The 27,833-nt window shown below is 48.9% G+C and overlaps 1 protein-coding gene across 2 annotated transcripts in view; it reads left to right on the top strand.

The window, feature by feature from the left end:
* LOC145352384 (estrogen receptor beta-like) overlaps nt 1-27,833 on the top strand; it is a 157,650-nt gene that overhangs the window by 124,799 nt on the left and 5,018 nt on the right. For both annotated transcript variants that reach the window (XM_080202164.1, XM_080202165.1), the window contains exons 7-8: nt 1,234-1,367; nt 26,754-26,934. In XM_080202164.1, coding sequence (XP_080058290.1) covers nt 1,234-1,367; nt 26,754-26,934 — 315 coding nt within the window. The remainder of the gene's footprint in view (nt 1-1,233; nt 1,368-26,753; nt 26,935-27,833) is intronic.

The following is a 27,833-nucleotide window of genomic DNA, read 5'->3' as shown; positions in this document are numbered from 1 at the left end:
AATGATAGGTCTGTCCCAAAAGTTACAATTCTAAATTGGGGCAAGGCCAATTTTGATGGTATCAGGCAAGAACTTTCAAAAGTTAATTGGGGGAGTCTGTGAGAAGGCAAACAGACTTCTGGTAAGTGGGAGGCTTTCATAAGTGTGTTCACCAAAGTTCAGGTTAAAACATTCCTCTTAGAGTGAAGGGCAAGGCTGGCAGAAGTCAGGAACTGTGGATGACTTGGGATATTGAGGTCCTGGTCAAGAAGAAAGAGGCACATGACATGCATAGGCAGCTGGGATCAAGTGAATCGCTTGAAGAGTATAGGGGATGTAGGAGTAGAGTTAAGATAGAAATCAGAAGGGCAAAAAGGGGACACGAGATTGGTTTGGCAGATAAGGCAAAGGAGAATCCAAAGAGCTTCTACAAATACATAAAGGGCACAAGAGTAACAAGGGAGAAAGTAGGGCCTCTTAAGGATCAACAAGGTCATCTATGTATGGATCCACAAGAGATGGGTGAGATCCTAAATGAATATTTCTCATCAGTATTTACTGTTGAAAAAGCATGGATGTTAGGGAACTTGGGGAAATAAATATTGATATCTTGAGGAATGTACATATTACAGAGAAGGAAGTGCTGGAAGTCTTAAAGCGCATCAAGGTAGATGAATCTGTGGGACCTGATGAAGCGCATTCCAGGATGTTGCGGGAGGCTAGGGAGGAAATTGCGGGTCCCCCAGCCGAGATATCTGAATCATCAATAGTCACAGGTGAGGTCCCTGAAGATTGGAGAGTGGCAAATGTTGTGTCTTTGTTTAAAAAGGGCTGCAGGGAAAAGCCTGAGAACTACAGGCTAATGAACCTCACATCTGTGGTGAGTAAATTGTTGGAGGATATTTTGAGAGACAGGATCTATAGGCATTTAGAGATGCAAGGACTGATTAGGGACAGTCAGCATGGCTTTGTGAGTGGAAAATCATGTCTCACAAATTTAATTGAGTTTTTTGAAGGGGTAACCACAAAAGTAGATGAGGACAGTGCAGTTGATGTTGTCTACATGGACTTTAGCAAGGCCTTTGACAAGGTACCACATGGTAATCTTAAACATTTCTATTAAATCTCCCCAGAATCTTCTCTGCTGTAAACAGAACAATTCCAGTTTCTCCTAATCCTGCTGGTAACTGGATTCCTTCACCCGTGTCCTCTGTTGATCTTTGCTGATTGTTTGTTTTAAACTTTTGTCTCTAGGGATGAGGGACAATGTGTCGAGGGTATTCTGGAAATCTTTGACATGTTACTGGCAGCTACTTCAAGGTTCCGAGAGTTAAAGCTACAACATGAGGAATATTTATGCCTGAAAGCCATGGTTCTGCTCAACTCCAGTGAGTAAAAGGAAACGTGTTTCAAATCTGTTTTCTCCTGCTGAGATTTATTCTTGCTTGGTCAGTGTGGACAGAGGCCTGTCCCAGGAGAAGGAAGATGGGCTTTCATACTCTGGTCGACACTTTTCAACCTGTTTGTTTTAAGTTGGAATCGTTTCTTGGCCTTGGTTCTCCTGCAGGAGTGGGAGCGGCAACATGCTCATGCGTGTAGCTCAGCAAATACCTTGGCCCAGCTCCATTGACAGACTTCCATCCCGCACTGGGAAAACAATCCCATTAATCCTTCAGCCACTCTCTCCCACTCAGCCTTTTTGTCCCTCCCTCCATTTCCGCTCCATCTCTCTCAGTTTCCCTCCTCCATTAGCCTCCCTCCCACCGTCTGAAATGAGCTGAGAATTTCACTGCCCTCAGGATCCGGTTAGTGCCCTCTGCAATTCCAGTGGGAGGTCAGAGGAGCTCTGAGGAGAATCAGATCTCGGTATATTTTCCAACCAAACGTCTGACAATGCTGCCCTGTAGATCATGTCCCATCAGGCCTCTCAATATCAGGAAATTCAGGACTCAAATAGACTCATCCACAACATGTCACACTCCAATCTGGTGATGGGCAGTAGATCATGAGAACAAAACAGGAATCAGAGATAGGAGCTGGGAGGGGAAGAAGGGGAAGGAGAAGTGTTATATACACAAGTGGTTGTATGATTGCTTTAAGAGCCAGTCACATGATTTGATGGCAGTGTCGTTAGGGTGCTGCATTGGTTGCTGTTTTAGTTTCAGTTTGTCCTTCATATGGAAGCAGCTCCTTCAATACACCTGTTGTGTGCTACTTTGAATCTATGCGTGCAAATTATATCTTTTTCTTTTTGTGTAAAACCCACAATTTCGAACATAGGTAAGGACATGTTCAGCACAACTTGTGGGCTGAAGGGCCTGTTTGTGCTGTAGTTTTTCTATGTTTCTATAGAACATCACAAAAAGAAAATTAGAGACATATTGGGACTTTGTTTCATCGAGAACATTGGGAAAGGATCCTAAAGTAGAAATAAATCACTGTGGGCCCTCACACTTGGAATATTAGAAGGCAGGGAAATCAACCATAACAACATTTAAAGATTTTAAAACAACCACAAACCATGTTGTGTGCTAATCAATATCCACTTCCTTTAATTGAAGATTTGTTTGCTGGGGTATCAGGTGAGCAGAAATTCAGCAAGTTTGATCTTTCACGAATATATTCCCAGGTGAATGCAACCAGTGAATTACAACCATTGTTTACCACTGTTACTTATTAAGGTCCTTTTCATTACAAAAGATTGCCTTTTGGAATAACATCCGCACTCGTCCTATTCCAAAGATTAATGGACCAGATTATAAGTGATCTCTTTGGTGTACAATGTTACCTAGATGATATTCTAATGCCCAGGCTCCGTGAACAAGAGCACTTGAATAATTTAGTAGCAACATCGGAATGTCTTAAAGGATATGGTCTGTGTATCGAGAAAGAGGAGTGTGACTTTTTCCAAAAGTTAGTCCAGTATTTAGATCACACTATTGATAGTAAAAGCCTACATAAAACATCTTAAAAGATGGACACTGTTTCAGAAGTACTAATTCTGATAAATTAAACTCCCCAGGAGCTGTGCTGGGGTTTGAACTATTAGCTTTGGATCATTTGCCTCTGGATAACTCACACACAAAGCTATCGTAACTTCCTGCATTGTAATTGCTCCAAATTCTTATTCCTCATTTGTCTCCAATTTCTTTATTAATTTAAAAACTCATTACTTTCAATTGTTGCCTGACATTAATTTATAAATTTAACTCTTTTACTACTGACCATTCTTTATTAATTTATAAAATCATCACTCTCTCTATTCTGGACTTATTTGATTTTATTAATTTATTCTGTTTTTGTTGACCAATTTCTTTATTATTTAGTGAATCATTTCTCTCGATGTTGATATATAAATTGACTTTTGAAGCCTCAAATCAAGGGTGAATTTATTCGCTGATTATAAACGGTAACCGCTGATATGGGGGTTCACTATCTTTGTCGTTTGCCGGGAGTGCTCTGTGTGGTTTTAACCCCCCCCCGGGCATCTTCACAAGCCAGTCCCGACAGTCTGTGTGACTCCCTGCAGCCAGTTATAATAAACAGATAAAACATCCGTCTCCAGGTTAAATATTGGGGCTGACAACTAAAGCTAGAACAGCACATCGGGGATAAAAATGAGGGTTGATCTAATACACAGACACAGAAACATCGAAACTAGAAGCAGGAGGAGGCCATTCGGCCCTTCCATCCTGTTCCACCATTCATTGTGATCCTGGCTGATCACTGAATTCAATATCCTGATAACCAACCCCCCACCCCCTCCCATATCCCTCGATCCCTTTAGCCCCAATTTCTTCTTGAAATCAGACAATGTTTTCTCCTCAACCACTTTCTGTGGGAGTGAATTCCACACATTCCCCACCCTCTGGGTGAAGAAATTTCTCCTCACCTCAGTTCTAAAAGGTTTACCCCTTATCCTCAAACTCTGACCCCTAATTCTGGATCCCCCCACCATCGGGAACATTCTTTCTGAATCTACCCTGTCTAACCCTGTTAGAATTTTATAAGTTTCTATGAGATCCCCTCTCACTCTTCTAAATTCCAGTGAATATAATCCTAACCCACTCAGTCTCTCCTCATATGACAGACCTGCCACCCCAGGAATCAGTCTGGTAAACCTTCGCTGCACTCCCTCTATAGCAAGGGCATGCTTCCTCAGATAAGGAGACCAAAACTGCACACAATACTCCAGATGTGGTCTCACCAACACTCTATACAATTGCAGCAAAACATCCCTCTCCCTATACGCTTGAGTTTATGCAAAACATTGACTTTTGGGGCTGAAATGGTGTCTTAAACACCACGGGTAGTTACCCTCCCACCACCCTGAGGTCTGTATCCCAACAGCAAAGCTGGTTCACTATTGGCCACTGGCACATCTTCCAGTCCTGTCTTTTCCATAGATTGCCCGTCCTGCTGCCGGGGAACCTGTCACGGTGGGGAGGGGGGGAGGGTGGGATCAGCTTCAGTAAGACTGGAAGATCCTGCCAATGGAAAGGGGCTGGAAATTCCCATGCCAGATCCACTCAAATACTGCAATCTATCAGAACTTCCCAATCTTCACCTGGAATTCTCCATCTTTCAGACTGTGCTGTGGTTGGGGGTTGGGGGGGGATGGTGACGGCGGTTGGGGAGGGAGGGGTACCATTCCCGCTGTCCAGAATGGGGGGATCCCACTCCAGATCCTACACTTCGAGCCTCATTAATTATGCATCACAAGTTCCCCTCTGAATCTCCTGATCAGCTGGCAGCTCATCCTTCTGCCCACCATCAGCTGGTGGGACCGCCAGCCTAGTGCACTCATATCCAACCTTTGGAAAGGTGTGTGAGGGAGGGGAGGGTGCGTGAGGGAGGGGAGGGTGCGTGAGGGAGGGGAGGGTGCGTGAGGGAGGGGAGGTGCGTGAGGGAGGGGAGGGTGCGTGAGGGAGGGGAGGGTGCGTGAGGGAGGGGAGGGTGCGTGAGGGAGGGGAGGGTGCGTGAGGGACGGGAGGGTGCGTGAGGGAGGGGAGGGTGCGTGAGGGAGGGGAGGGTGCGTGAGGGAGGGGAGGGTGCGTGAGGGAGGGGAGGGTGCGTGAGGCAGGGGAGGGTGCGTGAGGGAGGGGAGGGTGCGTGAGGCAGGGGAGGGTGCGTGAGGCAGGGGAGGGTGCGTGAGGGAGGGGAGGGTGCGTGAGGGAGGGGAGGGTGCGTGAGGGAGGGGAGGGTGCGTGAGGCAGGGGAGGGTGCGTGAGGCAGGGGAGGGTGCGTGAGGGAGGGGAGGGTGCGTGAGGGAGGGGAGGGTGCGTGAGGGAGGGGAGGGTGCGTGAGGGAGGGGAGGGTGCGTGAGGCAGGGAGGGTGCGTGAGGGAGGGGAGGGTGCGTGAGGGAGGGGAGGGTGCGTGAGGCAGGGGAGGGTGCGTGAGGCAGGGGAGGGTGCGTGAGGCAGGGGAGGGTGCGTGAGGCAGGGGAGGGTGCGTGAGGCAGGGGAGGGTGCGTGAGGCAGGGGAGGGTGCGTGAGGCAGGGGAGGGTGCGTGAGGCAGGGGAGGGTGCGTGAGGGAGGGGAGGGTGCGTGAGGGAGGGGAGGGTGCGTGAGGGAGGGGAGGGTGCGTGAGGGAGGGGAGGGTGCGTGAGGCAGGGAGGGTGCGTGAGGGAGGGGAGGGTGCGTGAGGGAGGGGAGGGTGCGTGAGGGAGGGGAGGGTGCGTGAGGCAGGGGAGGGTGCGTGAGGCAGGGGAGGGTGCGTGAGGCAGGGGAGGGTGCGTGAGGCAGGGGAGGGTGCGTGAGGCAGGGGAGGGTGCGTGAGGCAGGGGAGGGTGCGTGAGGCAGGGGAGGGTGCGTGAGGGAGGGGAGGGTGCGTGAGGGAGGGGAGGGTGCGTGAGGGAGGGGAGGGTGCGTGAGGGAGGGGAGGGTGTGTGAGGGAGGGAAGTCCGAGAATTCCACCTGAAAGTTGGGACGTTCCAGTAGATTCAGTGTGAGAGTGGACCTGCTGTGGTTCTCTGCCAGTCCGCTCCTGCCACATAAAACTAACCCCCCCCCCCGAGCATCAAGCTCCACCGTGATGCCCCTGCAGAGTATGGAGCTTACCTCAGAAAATCCCTCAGCGTGAGCAGATATTGACAATGAAATCCAGCATTAACTGCCGGGCAGTCTTCAAACACCCGAGAAACAGAGTGTTCAAAGCCCGAGATCTCAACCCAGCTCATGGTCTATAGAGGAGCCATGGTCTCCGCCCTCCCGTATCCATCAGAAACATGGACAATGTACAGCAGACACCTCAAATCCCTGGAGAGATATCAGCAATGTCGCCTCCGCAAAATCCTGCAAATCCACTGGCAGGAAAGGCGTACCAATGTCAGCGTCCTCTCTCAGGCTGATATCCCCGATATCGAGACACTGGTACGCTCAACTACCTTCTGTCACGTTCATGCCCGGTGTCTAGGTTGCTGTTTAGTGGTCTGTCCAATTTCATTCTCATTATAGTTTCCTTGGTGGGTTGGTACAACTTGATAGACCATTTCTGAGGAGAATTGATAAAAGTAAATTACTGCAGATGATGGAACCTGAAACCGAAAGAGAAAATGCTGGAAAATCTCAGCGGGTCTGGCAGTGTCTGGAAGGAGAGAAAAGAGCTGACGTTTTGAGACCAAAACTTTGACAAAGGGTCGTCTGGACTCGAAACACCAGCTCTTTTCTCTCCTTAGAGATGTTACCAGACCTGCTGAGATTTTCCAGCATTTTCTCTTTTGGTTATTGATTCAGCCATATTGCTGCATCTAATTCTGGGGAATGGAGAGGCGCAGGAACAGCATGTTTCAGCAGGAGAGCACTTAGGTAATACCGATCATAAAATAGAATAGTTATGGAAAAGGTGAAAGAAAAGTCAAACATGAAAACCCTCCACTGGGGGAAGGTTGATATCAGTGAAATTAGAAGTGGTCTGGCCCAGGGGGGAATCGAAGACTGGCGGGTGAAAAGGAAAATAACCAATGGGAAGCCTTCAGAGGGGGGAGGGTTCGGATGCAGAGAAAACCCTTTCCCATGGAGGGAAACCATGATGTGGAGATGTCGGTGTTGGACCGGGGTGGGGGGGGGTAGACAATAAGGAGTCTCTCAATACCAGGTTAAAGTCCAACAGATTTATTTGGAATCACGCGATTGTGAGACTTTTTAACCGTGAAGGGGGGAAGAGAGAGATCTGTAGCTGTAGTTCCCTGGGTGACTAAAGGCCAGAGGTAGTGTTTCCGCTTTGAGCGCAATCTGAGAGTTTGATGCAATTTGAGCCTATTGTGTAATGTATTTTGCTCTGACATTTCCATTCAAACCTCTTTTCACAAAATCTGGCATGAAGCTGTACAATTGCAAAGGATTTTAAGATGTAGTTTAAAACAAAAAAAGGTGAGTTAAAAAATATTGCTGGATTTCAATGTAAGCTGTTGTGATTATATTAAAATAGTGAAACATGAATATATCACCAAAAAGGAGCAGTAGATATTTGGCAAATCAGAACTTGCTGAACAAAGGGAAATGCTGTTGAAGCTTTTCATCTTGGACTCATCAGGACAGAATACCAAATTTCAAAGGGAATAATTGTTTATACTGCATGTGAAAAAGGGATATTGATAGGTTGACATGTTGCCTCTGATTGGCTGAGACACAACACAGTTATTTTGCCGTGTTTGTTTACTCAGGAAAGGTACAAAGTCTGGACATGTTCCTCTTGCTGGAACCTGACCAGAATGTATCCCTGAACAAGAATCACAACAAACAGATGATCAGGTGATGGTCACATTGTTATTTGTGGGATCTTGCTGTGAGTAAATTGGCTGTTGCGTTTCCTCCATTTTAATAGTGATGACATCTCAAAGGGTCTTTAACTGACTGTAAGTCTCTTTGAAATGTCTGGTGATCATGAAAGGTGCTATATAAATACAAAGCTTTGTGTTTTTATGGTCTGTGCTGTGTGAACTGGGAGGTAAGGTCAGCGAGGACTGTCTCACTGAGCTGTTGATTAGAGTCCCTTGGGGAAGTGACATCCTCCATGCTGGAGGAGAATAACACAGTTCCCACTTTCTGAAGCCAATCCAAGTTTCAATGCTGAAACCAATTTTCTTGTAGCCTCCCCCGTGGGGTGTTTGAAAGAGCCATTGCCAACAACAAACAGCTTCATGCTTCCCATATGCACTTTGGGCTGAAGCCAACAACAGTTTAAATTTCAGATCGTTAACATTTTATAAGGGGTAGTCTTGGGCTCTGGATGATTCTGTGGATAAAGGAGCTTTGAGTCAGCAGGGTAATCAGTCAGATTCCAGCCACACATACATCATTCAATAATCACAGCACCCAAAGGAAGGAAAAGGTGAATTCTAGAACATGGTCACAACCTCAGGACATCCCAGAGAGTTTTGCAGCCAATGAAATACTCCAAGGCGTAGTCAGAACCACGTCCAGCATGTTGTCCGCAGCAAGATCCCATTAACAGCAATGTGATAAAGACCAGATCAATTCTTTAAACTGATGTTTATTGAGGGATGATTCCTGGTATGGATACTTTGCTGAACCCTTTTGGAGCTCTTCTTTCAATGGTGGCTATGAAAACCACTAGAGAGGGCCTGAATGTTACCTTTTATCTAGAGGACAGCATCTACAGCAGTGTGGCACTCCCTCAGCACTGACCCTCTGACAGTGCGGCACTCCCTCAGCACTGACCCTCTGACAGTGCGGCACTCCCTCAGCACTGACCCTCTGACAGTGCAGCACTCCCTCAGCACTGACCTTCTGACAGTGCAGCACTCCCTCAGCACTGACCCTCTGACAGTGCGGCACTCCCTCAGCACTGACCCTCTGACAGTGCGGCGCTCCCTCAGCACTGACCCTCTGACAGTGCGGCGCTCCCTCAGCACTGACCCTCTGACAGTGCGGCACTCCCTCAGCACTGACCCTCTGACAGTGCGGCGCTCCCTCAGCACTGACCCTCTGACAGTGTGGCGCTCCCTCAGCACTGACCCTCTGACAGTGCGGCACTCCCTCAGCACTGACCCTCTGACAGTGCGGCGCTCCCTCAGCACTGACCCTCTGACAGTGTGGCGCTCCCTCAGCACTGACCCTCTGACAGTGCGGCGCTCCCTCAGCACTGACCCTCTGACAGTGCGGCACTCCCTCAGCACTGACCCTCTGACAGTGCGGCACTCCCTCAGCACTGACCCTCTGACAGTGCGGCACTCCCTCAGCACTGACCCTCTGACAGTGCGGCACTCCCTCAGCACTGACACTCTGACAGTGCGGCACTCCCTCAGCACTGACCCTCTGACAGTGCGGCACTCCCTCAGCACTGACCCTCTGACAGTGCGGCACTCCCTCAGCACTGACCCTCTGACAGTGCGGCACTCCCTCAGCACTGACCCTCTGACAGTGCGGCACTCCCTCAGCACTGACACTCTGACAGTGCGGCGCTCCCTCAGCACTGACCCTCTGACAGTGCAGCACTCCCTCAGCACTGACCCTCTGACAGTGCGGCACTCCCTCAGCACTGACCCTCTGACAGTGCGGCGCTCCCTCAGCACTGACCCTCTGACAGTGCGGCACTCCCTCAGCACTGACCCTCTGACAGTGCGGCACTCCCTCAGCACTGACCCTCTGACAGTGCGGCACTCCCTCAGCACTGACACTCTGACAGTGCGGCACTCCCTCAGCACTGACCCTCTGACAGTGCGGCACTCCCTCAGCACTGACCCTCTGACAGTGCGGCACTCCCTCAGCACTGACCCTCTGACAGTGCGGCACTCCCTCAGCACTGACACTCTGACAGTGCGGCACTCCCTCAGCACTGACCCTCTGACAGTGCGGCACTCCCTCAGCACTGACCCTCTGACAGTGCGGCACTCCCTCAGCTCTGACCCTCTGACAGTGCGGCACTCCCTCAGCACTGACCCTCTGACAGTGCGGCACTCCCTCAGCACTGACCCTCTGACAGTGCGGCACTCCCTCAGCACTGACCCTCTGACAGGGCATGAGGAGTATCAGCCTGGGTTTGGGTTGTGGAATGTTGCTATCTGCGATTGTGATTTCTGGAGCAGTTTATTCACAGAAACTGAATGAAATCTTGTTGGTAAATTTTAATGTGTGGAAGAAAGGTGGTAAATAAGTGGGATTTGGGAATGTGGGGAATAGGAGGGTTACCTGGGAGTGATACGCCAGGTAATGTTAGAGAGAGCAGAAGTATAACATCAATTGTCTCTTAATCCATTTCAAGTGGCCCGAGCTTGGACAGTGAACTGAAACATCACTGACCCGCCCTAACAGTGTTTCACTGCTGAAAAAAACAAGTTGGAAAAGTTTCAACAGATTCCTTGGCCTCATCAAAGCATATACCATAAATTCAAATTGTTTTCCAAAGATCCCATTAAATAAAAGCCCTAACATCTGCTGAAAAGTTGTCAGTTGCGCTATTTTAATGGGTTTACAATGCAGCGAAAAGCAGCTTTGTAGAAAAATGGAGCACTTAGAAAATTGATGATTTTTGAATATGTTTGTGGTTAAAGTTGGCCAGGATAAGAGACAGATTAAGTGGGGTATCTAAGTGCCTTCTAGAAACACTAATCCAAAGGACTGTAAATTTCACATTTTTTTGTAACATTATTTATTGTGTGATGTGTCAGAAGGATTTCACCAAGAGAGAGAAAACACTTGAACTAACTGGAGATTCGATATTCTTGCTCGGGTCTCTGGGGGAGGGTTGCAGGGAATAATTTCAATGTTTGCAGATAATGTGAAACTCGAGCACATTGTAAATTACGAGGAAGTTAGCTCCAGACTGTAAGAGTGCGCCCTATGGCTGATGAGATGGGCAGACGCGCAGTTGATTAAATTTAATCCACAGAAGTGTGAAACAATATCTTTTGATAGGAAGGATAAGGGTGGGCAGGCGAGAGAGTGGTAGGGATGAGGAGCTCCGGTTATGGGAAGAGAAGGGAGAAGCATGTTCAAGAAGGAGCTGGACGTGGCCCTTGTAGCTAAAGGGATCAAGGGGTAGGGAGAGAAAGTGGGAGTGGGAGACTGAAAGTGCATATTCAGCCATGATCACATTGAATGGTGGAGCAGAATGGAAGGGCTGAATGGCCTCCTTTTGCACCTATTTTCTATGTTTCTAAAAGTAAAAGTTTAAAGTTTATTTATTAGTCACAAGTAGGCTTACACTAACACTGGGAACTCTGAAATTCCCCTAGTTGCCACACTCCGGCACTTGAGGGAGAATTTAGCATGGCCAATGTACCCTAACCAACACGTCTTTCTGACTGTGGGAGGAAACTGGAGCACTCAGAGGAAACCCATGCAGACATGGGGAGGATGTGCAAACTCCACACAGACAGTGACCCGAGCTGCAAATCGAACCCGGGTCCCTGGCGCTGTGAGGCAGCGGTGCTAACCCGCTGTGCCATCCCGGTATGCTGCGATTCTAAGCTGGGGTTGTTCTCCTTAAGGCTGAGAAGACTAATGGGGGAGATTTGGTGGAGATGCTAAAACAGAGTAAATAATGAGCAAGTGGACCCAACAGCAGCAGGGCCAGTAACCAGAGCCATAGAGGGATATAATGTCAGAGTGAAAACACTGGAAATACTCAGCAGGTCTGACAGTCTCTGTGGAGAGAGAAACAGAGTTAATGTTTCAGTTTGATGACCTTCCACCAGAACCGGAAACAGTTGGTGATGGAACAGGTTAGAAACAGGAGCAGAGACAGAGTGTAGGTGTGAGGAAAGATCAACAGCAAAGGTCTGTGATTGGATGGAAATAAAAATGGTGTCAGACAAATGAGAAGGTTACAGGAGAAATAAAAAGGTTTGTGTTGAGGAAGTGTAAACATCATCACCAATGGCTCCATCTGAAAGATCTAGAAGGCTTTGAAGTGCCTCTGGGGAGTTTGTTTCTTGATTTCATTTGACCTCATTGCACCTCCCAGCAGCAAGGACACAGAGACCAGAGTGGGAGCTGGATGGAGAATGGAAATGGCAGCACAGCGACAGAGTGACAGAGCGGTTAGCAGGGGCAGCACAATGGCTGTAACTCACTCCTGGGTATCTGTTATTCTATATATAAACCACCCCGAACCCCTCGATTAGATTCCAGTCTGTAACTCACTCCCGGGTATCTGTTATTCTATATATAAACCACCCCGAACCCCTCGATTAGATTCCAGTCTGTAACTCACTCCCGGGTATCTGTTATTCTATATGTAAACCACCCCGAACCCCTCGATTAGATTCCAGTCTGTAACTCACTCCCGGGTATCTGTTATTCTGTATAGAAACCATCCCGAACCCCTCGATTAGATTCCAGTCTGTAACTCGCTCCCGGGTATCTGTTATTCTATATGTAAACCACCCCGAACCCCTCGATTAGATTCCAGTCTGTAACTCACTCCCGGGTATCTGTTATTCTATATGTAAACCACCCCGAACCCCTCGATTAGATTCCAGTCTGTAACTCACTCCCGGGTATCTGTTATTCTATATATAAACCACCCCGAACCCCTCGATTAGATTCCAGTCTGTAACTCACTCCCGGGTATCTGTTATTCTATATATAAACCACCCCGAACCCCTCGATTAGATTCCAGTCTGTAACTCACTCCCGGGTATCTGTTATTCTGTATATAAACCACCCCGAACCCCTCGATTAGACTCCAGTCTGTAACTCACTCCCGGGTATCTGTTATTCTGTATATAAACCACCCCGAACCCCTCGATTAGATTCCAGTCTGTAACTCACTCCCGGGTATCTGTTATTCTGTATATAAACCACCCCGAACCCCTCGATTAGATTCCAGTCTGTAACTCACTCCCGGGTATCTGTTATTCTGTATATAAACCACCCCGAACCCCTCGATTAGATTCCAGTCTGTAACTCACTCCCGGGTATCTGTTATTCTGTATATAAACCACCCCGAACCCCTCGATTAGATTCCAGTCTGTAACTCACTCCCGGGTATCTGTTATTCTGTATATAAACCACCCCGAACCCCTCGATTAGATTCCAGTCTGTAACTCACTCCCGGGTATCTGTTATTCTATATATAAACCACCCCGAACCCCTCGATTAGATTCCAGTCTGTAACTCACTCCCGGGTATCTGTTATTCTATATATAAACCACCCCGAACCCCTCGATTAGATTCCATGCAGCTGAGTCTGTCTCTATTGGCTCTTATATCAACCAATCAAAATTGGAGCCACTAGATCCCTGGTGTCAAATTGAAATATCTAAATCTGTGTTCTATTGGTTCAAATTCCAATCTCAGTCTCTGCTGAATTTATTTTGCTTTTGAAATGATTAATTCAATCCTCTTTCATCCACACCATGCACCGGCTCAGTGCCAGAAGTCACTGTCACCTTGTCTTTATCTCAGTCTCGTTGTTCGTGTGACTGACAGCCTTGAAGAGTCAGTAGCACTCTGGTTCTTTCTGTAACGCTGGAGGGAGATTGTACACTCGAGTGGTTCTGTCCTCTTGCTGTGAGTTTGTGTCAGACAAACAGCCTCTGTGCCAACAATCTCAATCACAGTGAAATGAATTGGCTCAGAAATGCCCCAACTCAGCAAATTCGGGATCATGTTGCAATTTGTTCAGGGTGACAACCAACTATTTTTGAATAATATGAATTCATAGCAAATGATTTTATTAATGTGGAACGGTCCAAATTTCCCAATCTCCCAACCAGAATAGACTTGGGGATGTGAGCCTGGCTCCTCACCCCTGTAATAGTGATGAGATTTTGATTTGATTTGATTTGATTTATTATTGCCACATCTATTAATATACAGTGAAAAGTATTGTTTCTTGTGCGCTATACAGACAAAGCATACTGTTCAGAGAGAAGGAAAGGAGAGGAGAGAGTGCAGAATGTTGGTCATAGCTAGGGTGTAGAGAAAGATCAACTTAATGTGAGGTAGGTCCATTCAAAAGTCTGACAGTAGGAGGGAAGAAGCTATTCTTGAGTCGATTGGTATGTAACCTCGGACTTTTGTATCTTTTTCCCGTTGGAAGAAGGTGGAAGAGAGAATGTCCCGGGTGCATGGGGTCCTTAATTATACTGGCTGCTTTGCCGAGGCAGCGGGAAGTGTAGACAAAGTCCATGGATGGGAGGCTGGTTTGTGTGATGGACTGGGCTTCATTCACGACCTTTTGTGGTTTCTTGTGGTCTCGGGCAGCACAGGAGCCCATACCAAGCTGTGATACAACCAGAAAGAATGCTTTCTATGGTGCATCTGTAAAAGTTGGAGAGAGTCATAGCGGACATGCCAAATTTCCTTAGTCTTCTGAGAAAGTAGAGTGTCGGTGGGCTTTCTTAATTATAGTGTTGGCACAGGGGGATCCAGGACAGGTTGTTGGCGACCTGGAAACCTAAAAAGAGAGAGGAGGTATATCCTACAGCATTTCAATTTCACTTCATCGCCTCAGTGCAGCACTCCTCAATACTGACCCTCTGACAGTGCGGCACTCCCTCAGCACTGACCCTCTGACAGTGCGGCACTCCCTCAGCACTGACCCTCTGACAGTGCGGCACTCCCTCAGCACTGACCCTCTGACAGTGCGGCACTCCCTCAGCACTGACCCTCTGACAGTGCGGCACTCCCTCAGCACTGACCCTCTGACAGTGCGGCAATCAAGCCACTTAAAACAGGACAGATCTAACCTGGCCAATTACCACTCAATCAGTCTACTCTCGATCATCAGTAAAGTGATCGACAGCGCTATCAAGCAGCACCTTCTCAGCAATAATCTGCTCGGAGTCCCTTGGGGTAGTGTTCTCGGCCCAACAAACTTCAGCTGCTTCATCAATGACCTTCCCTCCATAAGGTCAGAAGCGGGGACGTTCGCCGACGATTGCACAATGTTCAGCACCATTTGCGACTCCTCAGATATTGAAGCAGTCCATGTCCAAATGCAACAAAATGTGGACAATATCCAGGCTTAGGCTGACACGTGGCAAGTAACATTCACGCCACACAAATGCCAGGCAACAACCATCACCAATAAGATACACTCCAACCCCCGCCCCATGACATTCAATGGTGTTACCATCATTGAATCCCCCACTGTCTACATCCTTGGGGTTACCATTGACCAGAAACTCAACTGGACTCACCACATAAACACAATGGCTACAAGAGCAGGTCAGAGGCTGGGAATACTGCAGCGAGTAACAGCACGGGGTTAAATACAGAGTAAAGCTCCCTCTACACTGTCCCCCATCAAACACTCCCAGGACAGGTACAGCACGGGGTTAGATACAGAGTAAAGCTCCCTCTACACTGTCCCCCATCAAACACTCCCAGGACAGGTACAGCACGGGGTTAGATACAGAGTAAAGCTCCCTCTACACTGTCCCCCCATCAAACACTCCCAGGACAGGTACAGCACGGGGTTAAACACAGAGTAAAGCTCCCTCTACACTGTCCCCCCCATCAAACACTCCCAGGACAGGTACAGCACGGGGTTAGATACAGAGTAAATCTCCCTCTACACTGTCCCCATCAAACACTCCCAGGACAGGTACAGCACGGGGTTAGATACAGAGTAAAGCTCCCTCTACACTGTCCCCCATCAAACACTCCCAGGACAGGTACAGCACGGGGTTAGATACAGAGTAAAGCTCCCTCTACACTGTCCCCCATCAAACACTCTCAGGACAGGTACGGCACGGGGTTAGATACAGAGTAAAGCCCCCTCTACACTGTCCCCCATCAAACACTCCCAGGACAGGTACAGCACGGGGTTAGATACAGAGTAAAGCTCCCTCTACACTGTCGCCATCAAACACTCCCAGGACAGGTACAGCACGGGGTTAGATACAGAGTAAAGCTCCCTCTACACTGTCCCCCATCAAACACTCCCAGGACAGGTACAGCACGGGGTTAGATACAGAGTAAAGCTCCCTCTACACTGTCCCCCATCAAACACTCTCAGGACAGGTACGGCACGGGGTTAGATACAGAGTAAAGCCCCCTCTACACTGTCCCCCATCAAACACTCCCAGGACAGGTACAGCACGGGGTTAGATACAGAGTAAAGCTCCCTCTACACTGTCCCCATCAAACACTCCCAGGACAGGTACAGCACGGGGTTAGATACAGAGTAAAGCTCCCTCTACACTGTCTCCCATCGATCATTCCCAGTGGATGGGACATTGAGTATTAAAGTTGACAAATTATGCTGCAGTTATATAAAATGTTGGTTAGGCCACAATTGAAATGCTGGGTCCAATTCTGGTCACCACACTACCAGAAAGGTATCAAACTGAAAGAAAATCCATACAAAGTGGCAAAGATCACTGGGAAACTGGAGGATTGGGAAAACTTTGAAAGTCAACAGAAAACCAGAAAAAAAGCTATAAAGAAAAATAAGATGGATTATGAGAGTAAACTTACTCAGAATGTAAAAGCAGATAGCAAAAGTTTCTACAAATATATAAAATGTAAAAGAATGGCTAAAGTAAACATTGATCCATTAGAGGACGAGAAGGGGGATGTAATAACTGGAAATGAGGAAATGGCTGAAGCATTGAACAGGTATTTTGTGTCGGTCTTCACAGTGGAAGACACAAATAACATGCCAAAAATTGATGACAGGAAGGATATGGGGGGGTCAATGGGTGCTATTCGGATTGGCGGTTGGTGACTAGTGGAGTGCCCCAGGGGTCGGTGCTGGGGCCTCAGCTTTTTACCATTTATATAGATGATCTGGAGGAGGGAACCGAGTGCAGGGTGTCGAAATTTGCTGATGACACCAAGATTGGTGGAAAGGCAAATTGTGCGGAGGGTGGGGAGAGTCTGCAGAAGGATCTAGATAGGCTGGGCGAATGGGCCAGGAAATGGCAAATGGTATTCAATGTTGGCAAGTGTGAAGTTATCCACTTTGGTAGGAAGAATGGTAGGAAGGACTATTACTTACGGGGCGAAAAACTGCAGCAGGCGATGGTGCAGAGGGACCTCGGGGTCCTTGTGCATGAGTCGCAAAAACCCAGCCTGCAGGTGCAGCAGGTGGTCAGGAAGGCGAATGGGATGCTGGCCTTCATCGCGAGGGGGATTGAATATAAAAGTAGGGAGGTCTTGCTGCGGCTGTATAGGGCATTGGTGAGGCCGCAGCTGGAGTACTATGTGCAGTTTTGGTCGCCGCACTTATGCAAGGATATTTTGGCCTTGGAGGGAGTGCAGAGGAGGTTTACTAGGCTGATGCCGGAGTTGAGGGGGTTGAACTATGAGGAGAGGCTGAATAAACTAGGCTTGTACTCGTTAGAGTTTAGAAGAATGAGGGGAGATCTCATTGAGACGTATAAGATGATGAATGGGATGGATAGGATAGAGGTGGAGAGACTCTTCCCGCTCAGAAAGGACAGTAGGACTAGAGGGCACAGCCTCAAGATAAAGGGGAGGCGGTTTAGAACGGTTGAGGAGGAACTTCTTCACTCAAAGGGTGGTGAATCTCTGGAATTCTCTGCCCGTTGAAGTGGTGGAGGCTGCCTCGCTAAATATATTTAAGACGCAGGTAGCTAGGTTTTTGATAGGCAAGGGGATTAAGGGTTATGGGGAGAGGGCGGGAATGTGGAACTGAGCCACGACAGATCAGCCATGATCTTATTGAATGGCAGGGCAGGCTCGAAGGGCTAGATGGCCTACTCCTGCTCCTATTTCTTATGTTCTTATATGGCAGGTGAGAACCTAGAAACTATCATTATCATGAAAGAGGTAGCGTTGGGCAACTAATGGGGGGCTAAAGGTAGACAAGTCTCCTGGTCCTGATGGAATGCATCCCAAGGTAATAAAAGAGATGGCGGGAGGAATAGCAAATGCACTAGTGGTAATTTACCAAAATTTGCTGGACTCTGGGGTGGTTCCCGCAGATTGGAAAACAGGAAATGTGACGCCACTGTTTAAAAAAGGAGGTAGACAAAAGGCAGGTAACTATAGGCCACTTAACTTCTGTAGACAGAAAATGCTTGAATCTATCATCAAGGAAGAAATAGTGAGACATCTAGATATAAATAGTCCCATTGGTAAGATGCAGCATGGGTTCATGAAGGGCAGTCATGTTTGACTAATTTGGGAGAATTCTTTGAGAACATTACATCCGCAGTGGACAATGGGGAACCTGTGGATGTGGTATATCTGGATTTCCAGAAGGCATTTGACAAGGTGCCACACCAAAGACTGCTACATAAGATAAAGGTGCATGGTGTTATGGGTAATAGCATGGATAGAGGATTGGTTAACTAACAGAAAGGAAAGAGTGGGGAGAAATGGGTGTTCTTCTGGTTGGTGATCAGTCACTAGTGGTGTGCCTCAGGGATCAGTGTTGGGACCACAATTGTTTACAATTTACATAGATGATTTGGAGTTGGGGACCCTTTGGCCCACTAAGCCAATCACGTTGTCCCTTCGAGACCAACCGCTTATGTTCTTCTATTCCCCGTTTGTCCATGTGCCTATCAAGGTAAGTTTTAAATGTAGCTAACATAACTGCCTCAACCACCTCACTTGGCAGTGCCCCCACCACCCTCAGTGTAAAAAACTTGCCCCGCACGTCTCCACTGAACCTTTCCCTCCTTATCTTGAACTTGTGCCCCTTGTAATTGTCATTTCTGCCCCTGGGAAAAAGCTTCCAACTGTTCACCCTATCCACACCCCTCATAATTTTATAAACTCCTATTAGGTCACCCCTCGGCCTCTGTCTTTCCAGAGAGAACAATCCCAGCTTATTCATTCTGTCCTCATAGCTAATACCCTCCATACCAGGTAACATCCTGGTAAACCTTTTCTGTACTCTCTCCAAAGCCGCTACGTCCTTCTGTTAGTGTGGAGACCAGAATTGGACACAGGATTCCAAATGTGACCTCACCAATGTTTTATATAACTAACATAATTTGCCAACTTTTATACTTGATACTCTGTCTGATGAAGTCAAGCATGCCACATGCCTTCTTCACCACCTTTTCCACCTGTGCTGCTATCTTTAAGGATCTGTGGTCCTGTTCTCCCGGATCTCTCTGTGTATCAATGCTCCTGATGGTTCTGCCATTTATTTTATAGCTCCCACCTGTATTGGATCTACCAAAATGCATCACCTCGTATCTGTCCGGATTAAATTCCATCTGCCATTTCTCTGCCCAATTTTCCAGCCAATCTATCCCCTGCTGTATTCTCCGACAATCTTCATCATTATCCGCAAATCCAGTAATTTTAGTATCATCCACAAACTTGCTAATCAGACCAGCTACATTTTCTTCTGAGTCATTTATATATATTACAAATGACTTAGCTGGAGACAATACACATCTCTTTAACCTGTGCTTAACGCTCTCTCCACTCACATTGTCTGTACCTTTAAGATTTGATTACCTGTAAAGACTCGCATTCCCACCATTATCTTGTAAATTGAGTTTGTGTCTGTATATACCCTGTTTGTGAACAGAACTCCTCACTCACCTGATCAAGGAGCTTGAGACTCCGAAAGCCTGTGGCTTTTGCTGCCAAATAAACCCGTTGGACTTTAACCTGATGTTGTGAGACTTCTTACTGTGTTACAACCAGCAGAGACCCCAGCAGTGATCTCTGCGGAACACCACTAGTTACAAATCTCTATTCAGAAAATCACCCTTCCACCACCACCCTCTGTCTTCTATGGCCGAGCCAGTTCTGAATCCATCTAGTTAGTTCACCCCTGATCCCACCTGATTTAATCTTTTGCACCAGCCTGCTATGAGGGACCTTATCAAATGCTTTACTAAAGTCTGTGTAGACAACATCCACGGCCCTTCCCTCATCAATCATTTTTGTCACCTCCTCAAAAAACTCAATTAAATTAGTGAGACATGACCTCCCCATATACAAAACCAAGCTGTCTGTCACTAACAAGACCATTCAGTTCAGTGAGGGACCCTGCGCTCCGTGTGATCCCTGAGTGAGGGATCCTGCGCTCCGTGTGATCCCTGAGTGAGGGATCCTGCGCTCCGTGTGATCCCTGAGTGAGGGACCCTGCGCTCCGTGTGATCCCTGAGTGAGGGACCCTGCGCTCCGTGTGATCCCTGAGTGAGGGACCCTGCGCTCCGTGTGATCCCTGAGTGAGGGATCCTGCGCTCCGTGTGATCCCTGAGTGAGGACAGAGGCAGCAGTGAGGGATGGGTTGCTGTAATCAAGCCCAAAGTCAGACCATGTATCTGCTGCACGACTGTTTATAATTACAGTGAAAATAGCCATAATAAAACTGTCTAAAATGATCTTTTAAAACAATATATTAAATTACAATGCAGTTATTTAATTTTAATAACCTATGTTATGCTTGGAACCATCCACCCAAACTGACTGCACTTAACTTTAGATCACTCTGTACACAAGCCAAACACTTTCTGGATGAGACATTGTGACATCAGTCAGACTGCTGAAACTGAATAGAAACTATCAAATTCATCCTCACTCTTCCCTGCAAACCTCCCAGGACAGGGACAGCATAGAATCATAAAAACCCTACAGCGCAGAACGAGGCCACTTGGCCCATTGAGTCTGCACCGACTACAATCCCACCCAGGCCTACCCCCAAATCCCTATGGATTAGATACAGAGTAAAACTCTATCTACACTGTCCCCATCAAACAGTCCCAGGACAGGTACAGCACGGGGTTAGATACAGAGTAAAGCTCCCTCTACACTGTCCCCCCATCAAACACTCCCAGGACAGGTACAGCACGGGATTAGATACAGAGTAAAGCTCCCTCTACACTGTCCCCCCATCAAACACTCCCAGGACAGGTACAGCACGGGGTTAGATACAGAGTAAAGCTCCCTCTACACTGTCCCCATCAAACACTCCCAGGACAGGTACAGCACGGGGTTAGATACAGAGTAAAGCTCCCTCTACACTGTCCCCCCATCAAACACTCCCAGGACAGGTACAGCACGGGATTAGATACAGAGTAAAGCTCCCTCTACACTGTCCCCCCATCAAACACTCCCAGGACAGGTACAGCACGGAGTTAGATACAGAGTAAAGCTCCCTCTACACTGTCCCCATCAAACACTCCCAGGACAGGTACAGCACGGGGTTAGATACAGAGTAAAGCTCCCTCTACACTGTCCCCACATCAAACACTCCCAGGACAGGTACAGCACGGGGTTAGTTACAGAGTAAAGCTCCCTCTACACTGTCCACATCAAACACTCCCAGGACAGGTACAGCACGGGGTTAGATACAGAGTAAAGCTCCCTCTACACTGTCCCCCCATCAAACACTCCCAGGACAGGTACAGCACGGGGTTAGATACAGAGTAAAGCTCCCTCTACACTGTCCCCCCATCAAACACTCCCAGGACAGGTACAGCACGGGGTTAGATACAGAGTAAAGCTCCCTCTACACTGTCCCCCCATCAAACACTCCCAGGACAGGTACAGCACGGGGTTAGATACAGAGTAAAGCTCCCTCTACACTGTCCCCCCATCAAACACTCCCAGGACAGGTACAGCACGGGGTTAGATACAGAGTAAAGCTCCCTCTACACTGTCCCCATCAAACACTCCCAGGACAGGTACAGCACGGGGTTAGATACAGAGTAAAGCTCCCTCTACACTGTCCCCATCAAACACTCCCAGGACAGGTACAGCACGGGGTTAGATACAGAGTAAAGCTCCCTCTACACTGGCCCCCCATCAAACACTCCCAGGACAGGTACAGCACGGGGTTAGATACAGAGTAAAGCTCCCTCTACACTGTCCCCCATCAAACACTCCCAGGACAGGTACAGCACGGAGTTAGATACAGAGTAAAGCTCCCTCTACACTGTCCCCATCAAACACTCCCAGGACAGGTACAGCACGGGGTTAGATACAGAGTAAAGCTCCCTCTACACTGTCCCCCCATCAAACACTCCCAGGACAGGTACAGCACGGGGTTAGATACAGAGTAAAGCTCCCTCTACACTGTCCCCCCATCAAACACTCCCAGGACAGGTACAGCACGGGGTTTGACACAGAGTAAAGCTCCCTCTATACTGTCCCCATCAAACACTCCCAGGACAGGTACAGCACGGGGTTAGATACAGAGTAAAGCTCCCTCTACACTGTTCCCATCAAACACTCCCAGGACAGGGACAGCACGGGGTTAGATACAGAGTAAAGCTCCCTCTACACTGTCCCCCCATCAAACACTCCCAGGACAGGTACAGCACGGGGTTAGATACAGAGTAAAGCTCCCTCTAGTGTTTCTGCTACAGCACAAATGAGATACAAAAGAGCTTCCTCATTCTCCCCATAGCCTGATATGAATTCTGAATGAAAGTCATTGGGGCGATGAGGGAGTGGTGTACCTGGGGATGACTAATTAACAAGAATTTGCCCAGACATCTCTGGGACTAATTGCTGCATCAGGAACATTTTGGCACTGTGTGTAACAGGTCTGTCTCAATCCTTCAACATAATTTCACAACAACCACAACATTTCTCTGTGTTTCACAATAAACACTCAGGATATTGCCTCTCCCTCTCACAATACAGAGCTCAGCACCAAACAATGCAGTAGGTTCCAGACTGCAGAAGGTTGTTGGTATTTGATAAGTTGTTCATCCCTCGTTGTCAATGAGGACCTCCACACATGGGCACCACGACAGCTCAGTGACTATCACTGCTAGCCGTGCAGATACATGGATTTGGGCCAGTGTCTGTGGGAGTTTGTGCGTTCTCCCTGTGTCTGCGTGGGTTTTCTCCGGGTGCTCCGGTTTCCTCCCACACCCCAAAGATGTGCTCTTAGGCTGATTGGTGTAACAAATTGTCCCTAAATTATTCTCCCCTTAATCTGGTTTCCAACGTGGGTGCCACAAGCATGGACATGGGCCAAGGGTGGAAGAGGAGAAGCACAATGTTAAAATGGCAGCACGGGCTCGTTGGGCCGAAGGGCCTGTTTCCCGGGCTGTCTTGTTCTTTGTTCTTTGACACCATTAGTCATTTTGAGGCTGGATGCGGTGTGTCCGAAGATGACTGATCAGGTCAATTCAGGCACGGGATGTCCTGGCACATATTGGACAGACTTGTGTAGGCCCTGTAGTTGTTGCGCTGGTAGCTCTGGACTTACACAGCTCACGCTTAAGTTGTGCTTCAGCATTGCACCTTGCTTTGTGAGCTTGACAGCCTTTGTGGATGAGGCAACGCCAGGAAGGGCAGTTTTGTGCCAGCATTTCCCAGGTGGCCGTGTCTATGTCAAGCGACTTCAGGGAGGCTTTGAGTGTGTCTCTGTAATGTTTCTTCTGCCCTCCATGCGAACGTCTTCCAGCAGAGAGTTCCCCAGAAAGGGGCTGCTTGGGTATGCACTCATCTGGCACACGGATGACATGACCTGCCCTGCCCACCAGGTCTGTGCTCTCATCAGCAGTGTGTGGACTGATGGTAGACTTGCTCTAGCGAGAACTTCAGTGGCTGATACTTTGTCTTGCCATTTGATGCATAATATTCTGCGAAGACAAGTCATGTGGAAATGATTGAGCTGTCTTGAATGCCTTCGATACACAGTCCACATTTCACAGGCAGACAGGAGGTTAGTGAGTACCATGGTGCTGTAGACCTTGGGTATTAGATACATCGAAACTAGAAGCAGGAGGAGGCCATTCGGCCCTTCCATCCTGTTCCACCATTCATTGTGATCCTGGCTGATCATTGAATTCAATATCCTGATTCCCCCCCACCCCCTCCCATATCCCTCGATCCCTTTAGCCCCAATTTCTTCTTGAAATCAGACAATGTTTTGTCCTCAGCTACTTTCTGTGGGAGTGAATTCCACACATTCACCACCCTCTGGGTGAAGAAATTTCTCCTCACCTCAGTTCTAAAAGGTTTACCCCTTATCCTCAAAACTCTGATCCCTAGTTCTGGACTCCCCCACCATTGGGAACATTCTTTCTGAATCTACCCTGTCTAACCCTGTTAGAATTTTATAAGTTTCTATCAGATCCCCTCTCACTCCTCTAAATTCCAGTGAATATAATCCTAACCGACTTTGTCTCTCCTCATATGACAGACCTGCCATCCCAGGAATCAGTCTGGTAAACCTTCGCTGTGCTCCCTCTATAGCAAGGGCATGCTTCCTCAGATAAGGAGACCAAAACTGCACACAATAATCCAGATGTGGCTGCCATTATAATTGATTATCCTGTAATGATATCTGAGCAGTGGATGATGGGTGCAGGTTGGGGAGCCTGTTGTTGGGATAAAAACTGTGTACAATTATAATTCTGGGGATATTTGTGTGCGATCGGAGTAACTGGGCCATACGGGCTCTTTCTGTGCTGTCCATTGTCTGTGTGTCTGTCCAAGTTGCTTGTCGAATCCTTCTGTCTAGCGGTCAAGCTGGTGCCTTCCTGTCGAGACCCAGCTCCCCCTCCCAACCCCACACAGACCACTCACAAACTCAGAGTTGGATCAGAACAATGATAAGCAGAGGAGCGCAGGCCGAGGGGGAGTGATTGATGTTCTCCCAATATCTAATTAAAGTGAACAGGGTCCTGTCTTGCCGAGTCCAACTCAGCTTCCCCCAGTAATTAAACTAGAGCAGACATCTTTCCAACTGAAACAAAACAGATGTTTCGTGATTCGTCACAACCGATAATTTTCAGAGTATCCCTTTCCATTTTCTTTTTCTCCTGAAGGTGCTGACTCTCACTGGGGTACAGGGACCCCCTCCTCTCCTGAAGGCGCTGACTCTCACTGGGGTACAGGGTCGCCCTCCTCTCCTGAAGGTGCTGACTCTCACTGGGGTACGGGGTCCCCCTCCTCTCCTGAAGGTGCTGACTCTCACTGGGGTACAGGGTCCCCCTCCTCTCCTGAAGGTGCTGACTCTCACTGGGGTACGGGGACCCCCTCCTCTCCTGAAGATGCTGACTCTCACTGGGGTACGGGGTCCCCCTCCTCTCCTGAAGGTGCTGACTCTCACTGGGGTACGGGGTCCCCCTCCTCTCCTGAAGGTGCTGACTCTCACTGGGGTACAGGGTTCCCCTCCTCTCCTGAAGGTGCCGACTCTCACTGGGGTACAGGGTCCCCCTCCTCTCCTGAAGGTGCTGACTCTCACTGGGGTACGGGGACCCCCTCCTCTCCTGAAGGTGCTGACTCTCACTGGGGTACAGGGTCCCCCTCCCCTCCTGAAGGTGCTGACTCTCACTGGGGTACAGGGTCCCCTCCTCTCCTGAAGGTGCTGACTCTCACTGGGGTACAGGGTCCCCTCCTCTCCTGAAGGTGCTGACTCTCACTGGGGTACAGGGTCCCCTCCTCTCCTGAAGGTGCTGACTCTCACTGGGGTACGGGGACCCCCTCCTCTCCTGAAGGTGCTGACTCTCACTGGGGTACAGGGTCTCCCTCCTCTCCTGAAGGTGCTGACTCTCACTGGGGTACAGGGTCCCCCTCCTCTCCTGAAGGTGTTGACTCTCACTGGGGTACAGGGTCCCCCTCCTCTCCTGAAGGTGTTGACTCTCACTGGGGTACAGGGTCCCCTCCTCTCCTGAAGGTGCTGACTCTCACTGGGGTACAGGGTCCCCTCCTCTCCTGAAGGTGCTGACTCTCACTGGGGTACAGGGTCCCCCTCCTCTCCTGAAGGTGTTGACTCTCACTGGGGTACAGGGTCCCCTCCTCTCCTGAAGGTGCTGACTCTCACTGGGGTACAGGGTCCCCCTCCTCTCCTGAAGGTGCTGACTCTCACTGGGGTACAGGGTCCCCCTCCTCTCCTGAAGGTGCTGACTCTCACTGGGGTACGGGGGTCCCCTCCTCTCCTGAAGGTGCTGACTCTCACTGGGGTACAGGGTCCCCCTCCTCTCCTGAAGGTGCCGACTCTCACTGGGGTACAGGGTCCCCCTCCTCTCCTGAAGGTGCCGACTCTCACTGGGGTACGGGGTCTCCCTCCTCTCCTGAAGGTGCCGACTCTCACTGGGGTACGGGGTCCCCCTCCTCTCCTGAAGGTGCCGACTCTCACTGGGGTACGGGGTCCCCCTCCTCTCCTGAAGGTGCCGACTCTCACTGGGGTACGGGGTCCCCCTCCTCTCCTGAAGGTGCTGACTCTCACTGGGGTACGGGGTCCCCCTCCTCTCCTGAAGGTGCTGACTCTCACTGGGGTACAGGGTCCCCCTCCTCTCCTGAAGGTGCTGACTCTCACTGGGGTACAGGGTCCCCCTCCTCTCCTGAAGGTGCTGACTCTCACTGGGGTACAGGGTCCCCCTCCTCTCCTGAAGGTGCTGACTCTCACTGGGGTACAGGGTTCCCCTCCTCTCCTGAAGGTGCTGACTCTCACTGGGGTACAGGATCTCCCTCCTCTCCTGAAGGTGCTGACTCTCACTGGGGTACAGGGTCCCCCTCCTCTCCTGAAGGTGCTGACTCTCACTGGGGTACAGGGTCCCCCTCCTCTCCTGAAGGTGCTGACTCTCACTGGGGTACGGGGACCCCCTCCCCTCCTGAAGGTGCTGACTCTCACTGGGGTACAGGGTCCCCCTCCTCTCCTGAAGGTGCTGACTCTCACTGGGTCTCTGGTCAGTGCTAATTAATGAAATGGGGATATTTTTATTGGTTAGAGAGTGAATTTTCTCAGCCTATTCAGCAGGATGGGATGTCAGAGTAGATTGTGTTCAGACATTGCTGGGCTTGTGATGAGGCCTGAGGGTAGCAGTGTCAGCCCCTCATTCACTTGGAACTGGTGGAACTTGTTGACCCAGTTACTTGGCTCTTTATGAGTGTGGTCTGTAATGTGGAGCCTCATCGTACTGAGCTTCCATTTGCATCTTCCTTTGCACAGGTATGTTCCCTCATTCTGGAGTCACTGAGGAACATGAGAACAGGGAGAAACTCCACAAGATTCTGGATACAATCACGGACACCTTGATCTGGTGTATGTCTAAGAGTGGAATCCCAGCTCAGCAGCAAGCCACGCGTCTGGCACATCTCCTGATGCTGCTATCCCACATCCGGCACGCAAGGTACCAGATCCTCAATCTTACTCTGATCTCAATATCTCTGTCAACTTCCATCTCACTCTGTCTCTTTGGTGTCTGCATATCTACTTCTCTGTGCCTCTCTCTCTCTCTCTCTCTGCCTCTCTCTATCTCTCTGTGCCTCTATCGCTCTCTCTGCTCCTTTCTTTCTATCTCTATGTCTCTCTCTGCCTCTCACTATCCCTCTGTGCCTCTTTCTATCTCTCTGTGCCTTTCTCTCTCTCTGCCTATCTCTTTCTCTTTATGCCCCTCTCTCTGTCTCTGTGTCTCTCTCTATCTCTCTCTGCCTCTCTCTATCTCTCTCTGTGCCTTTATTTCTGTAAGAAGTCTCACAACACCAGGTTAAAGTCCAACAGGACTTCAACAAAAGCCACTAGCTTTTGGAGCGCCGCTCCTTCGTCGAGTATGTCCTTTATTTCCTTTATTTCTGCACCGTCCATAGTGACTAAGCTGAGTAAATCTGTGCTGGCTCTTCCAGTTGCTCCGTTTCCCTCCTGTTTCCCCAGGTTGTTGCAGTTTTAAATATTTATCCAGTTCTGTTCTGAAGTTGCCTGTTGAATCTCTCAAACTCACCGGTTTCCTGCTTTCTATCTCCGTAATTCTTTCATTGAAGGAGTTCCGTTTGCAGTTTTCCAATCCGCTGGATCCTTCCCACAATCTGGAAATTCCTGCAGTCGGGATGCAGGCTGCCTGTTCCAGGAGATTTGTCAGCTTGTAGTCCTGTGAATATTCCCAGAGGTGTAGCTCTTGTCACGCTGACCGTTCCGGGTTCCTCCCTCTCCTTCTCCTCCCGATTCTTCATTATTCCCAGCCTGCTCCCACAGTGAAGACAGATGCAAATAATTGTTCAAAGTTTCTCCCTGTTTTTCAATATTAATTCCCGC

This window comes from Carcharhinus amblyrhynchos, chromosome 14 (assembly GCF_965287045.1).
Source record: "Carcharhinus amblyrhynchos chromosome 14, sCarAmb.v2.hapA, whole genome shotgun sequence".
Lineage (NCBI taxonomy): Eukaryota > Metazoa > Chordata > Chondrichthyes > Carcharhiniformes > Carcharhinidae > Carcharhinus > Carcharhinus amblyrhynchos.
This window is presented reverse-complemented; position numbering and strand designations above follow the sequence as displayed.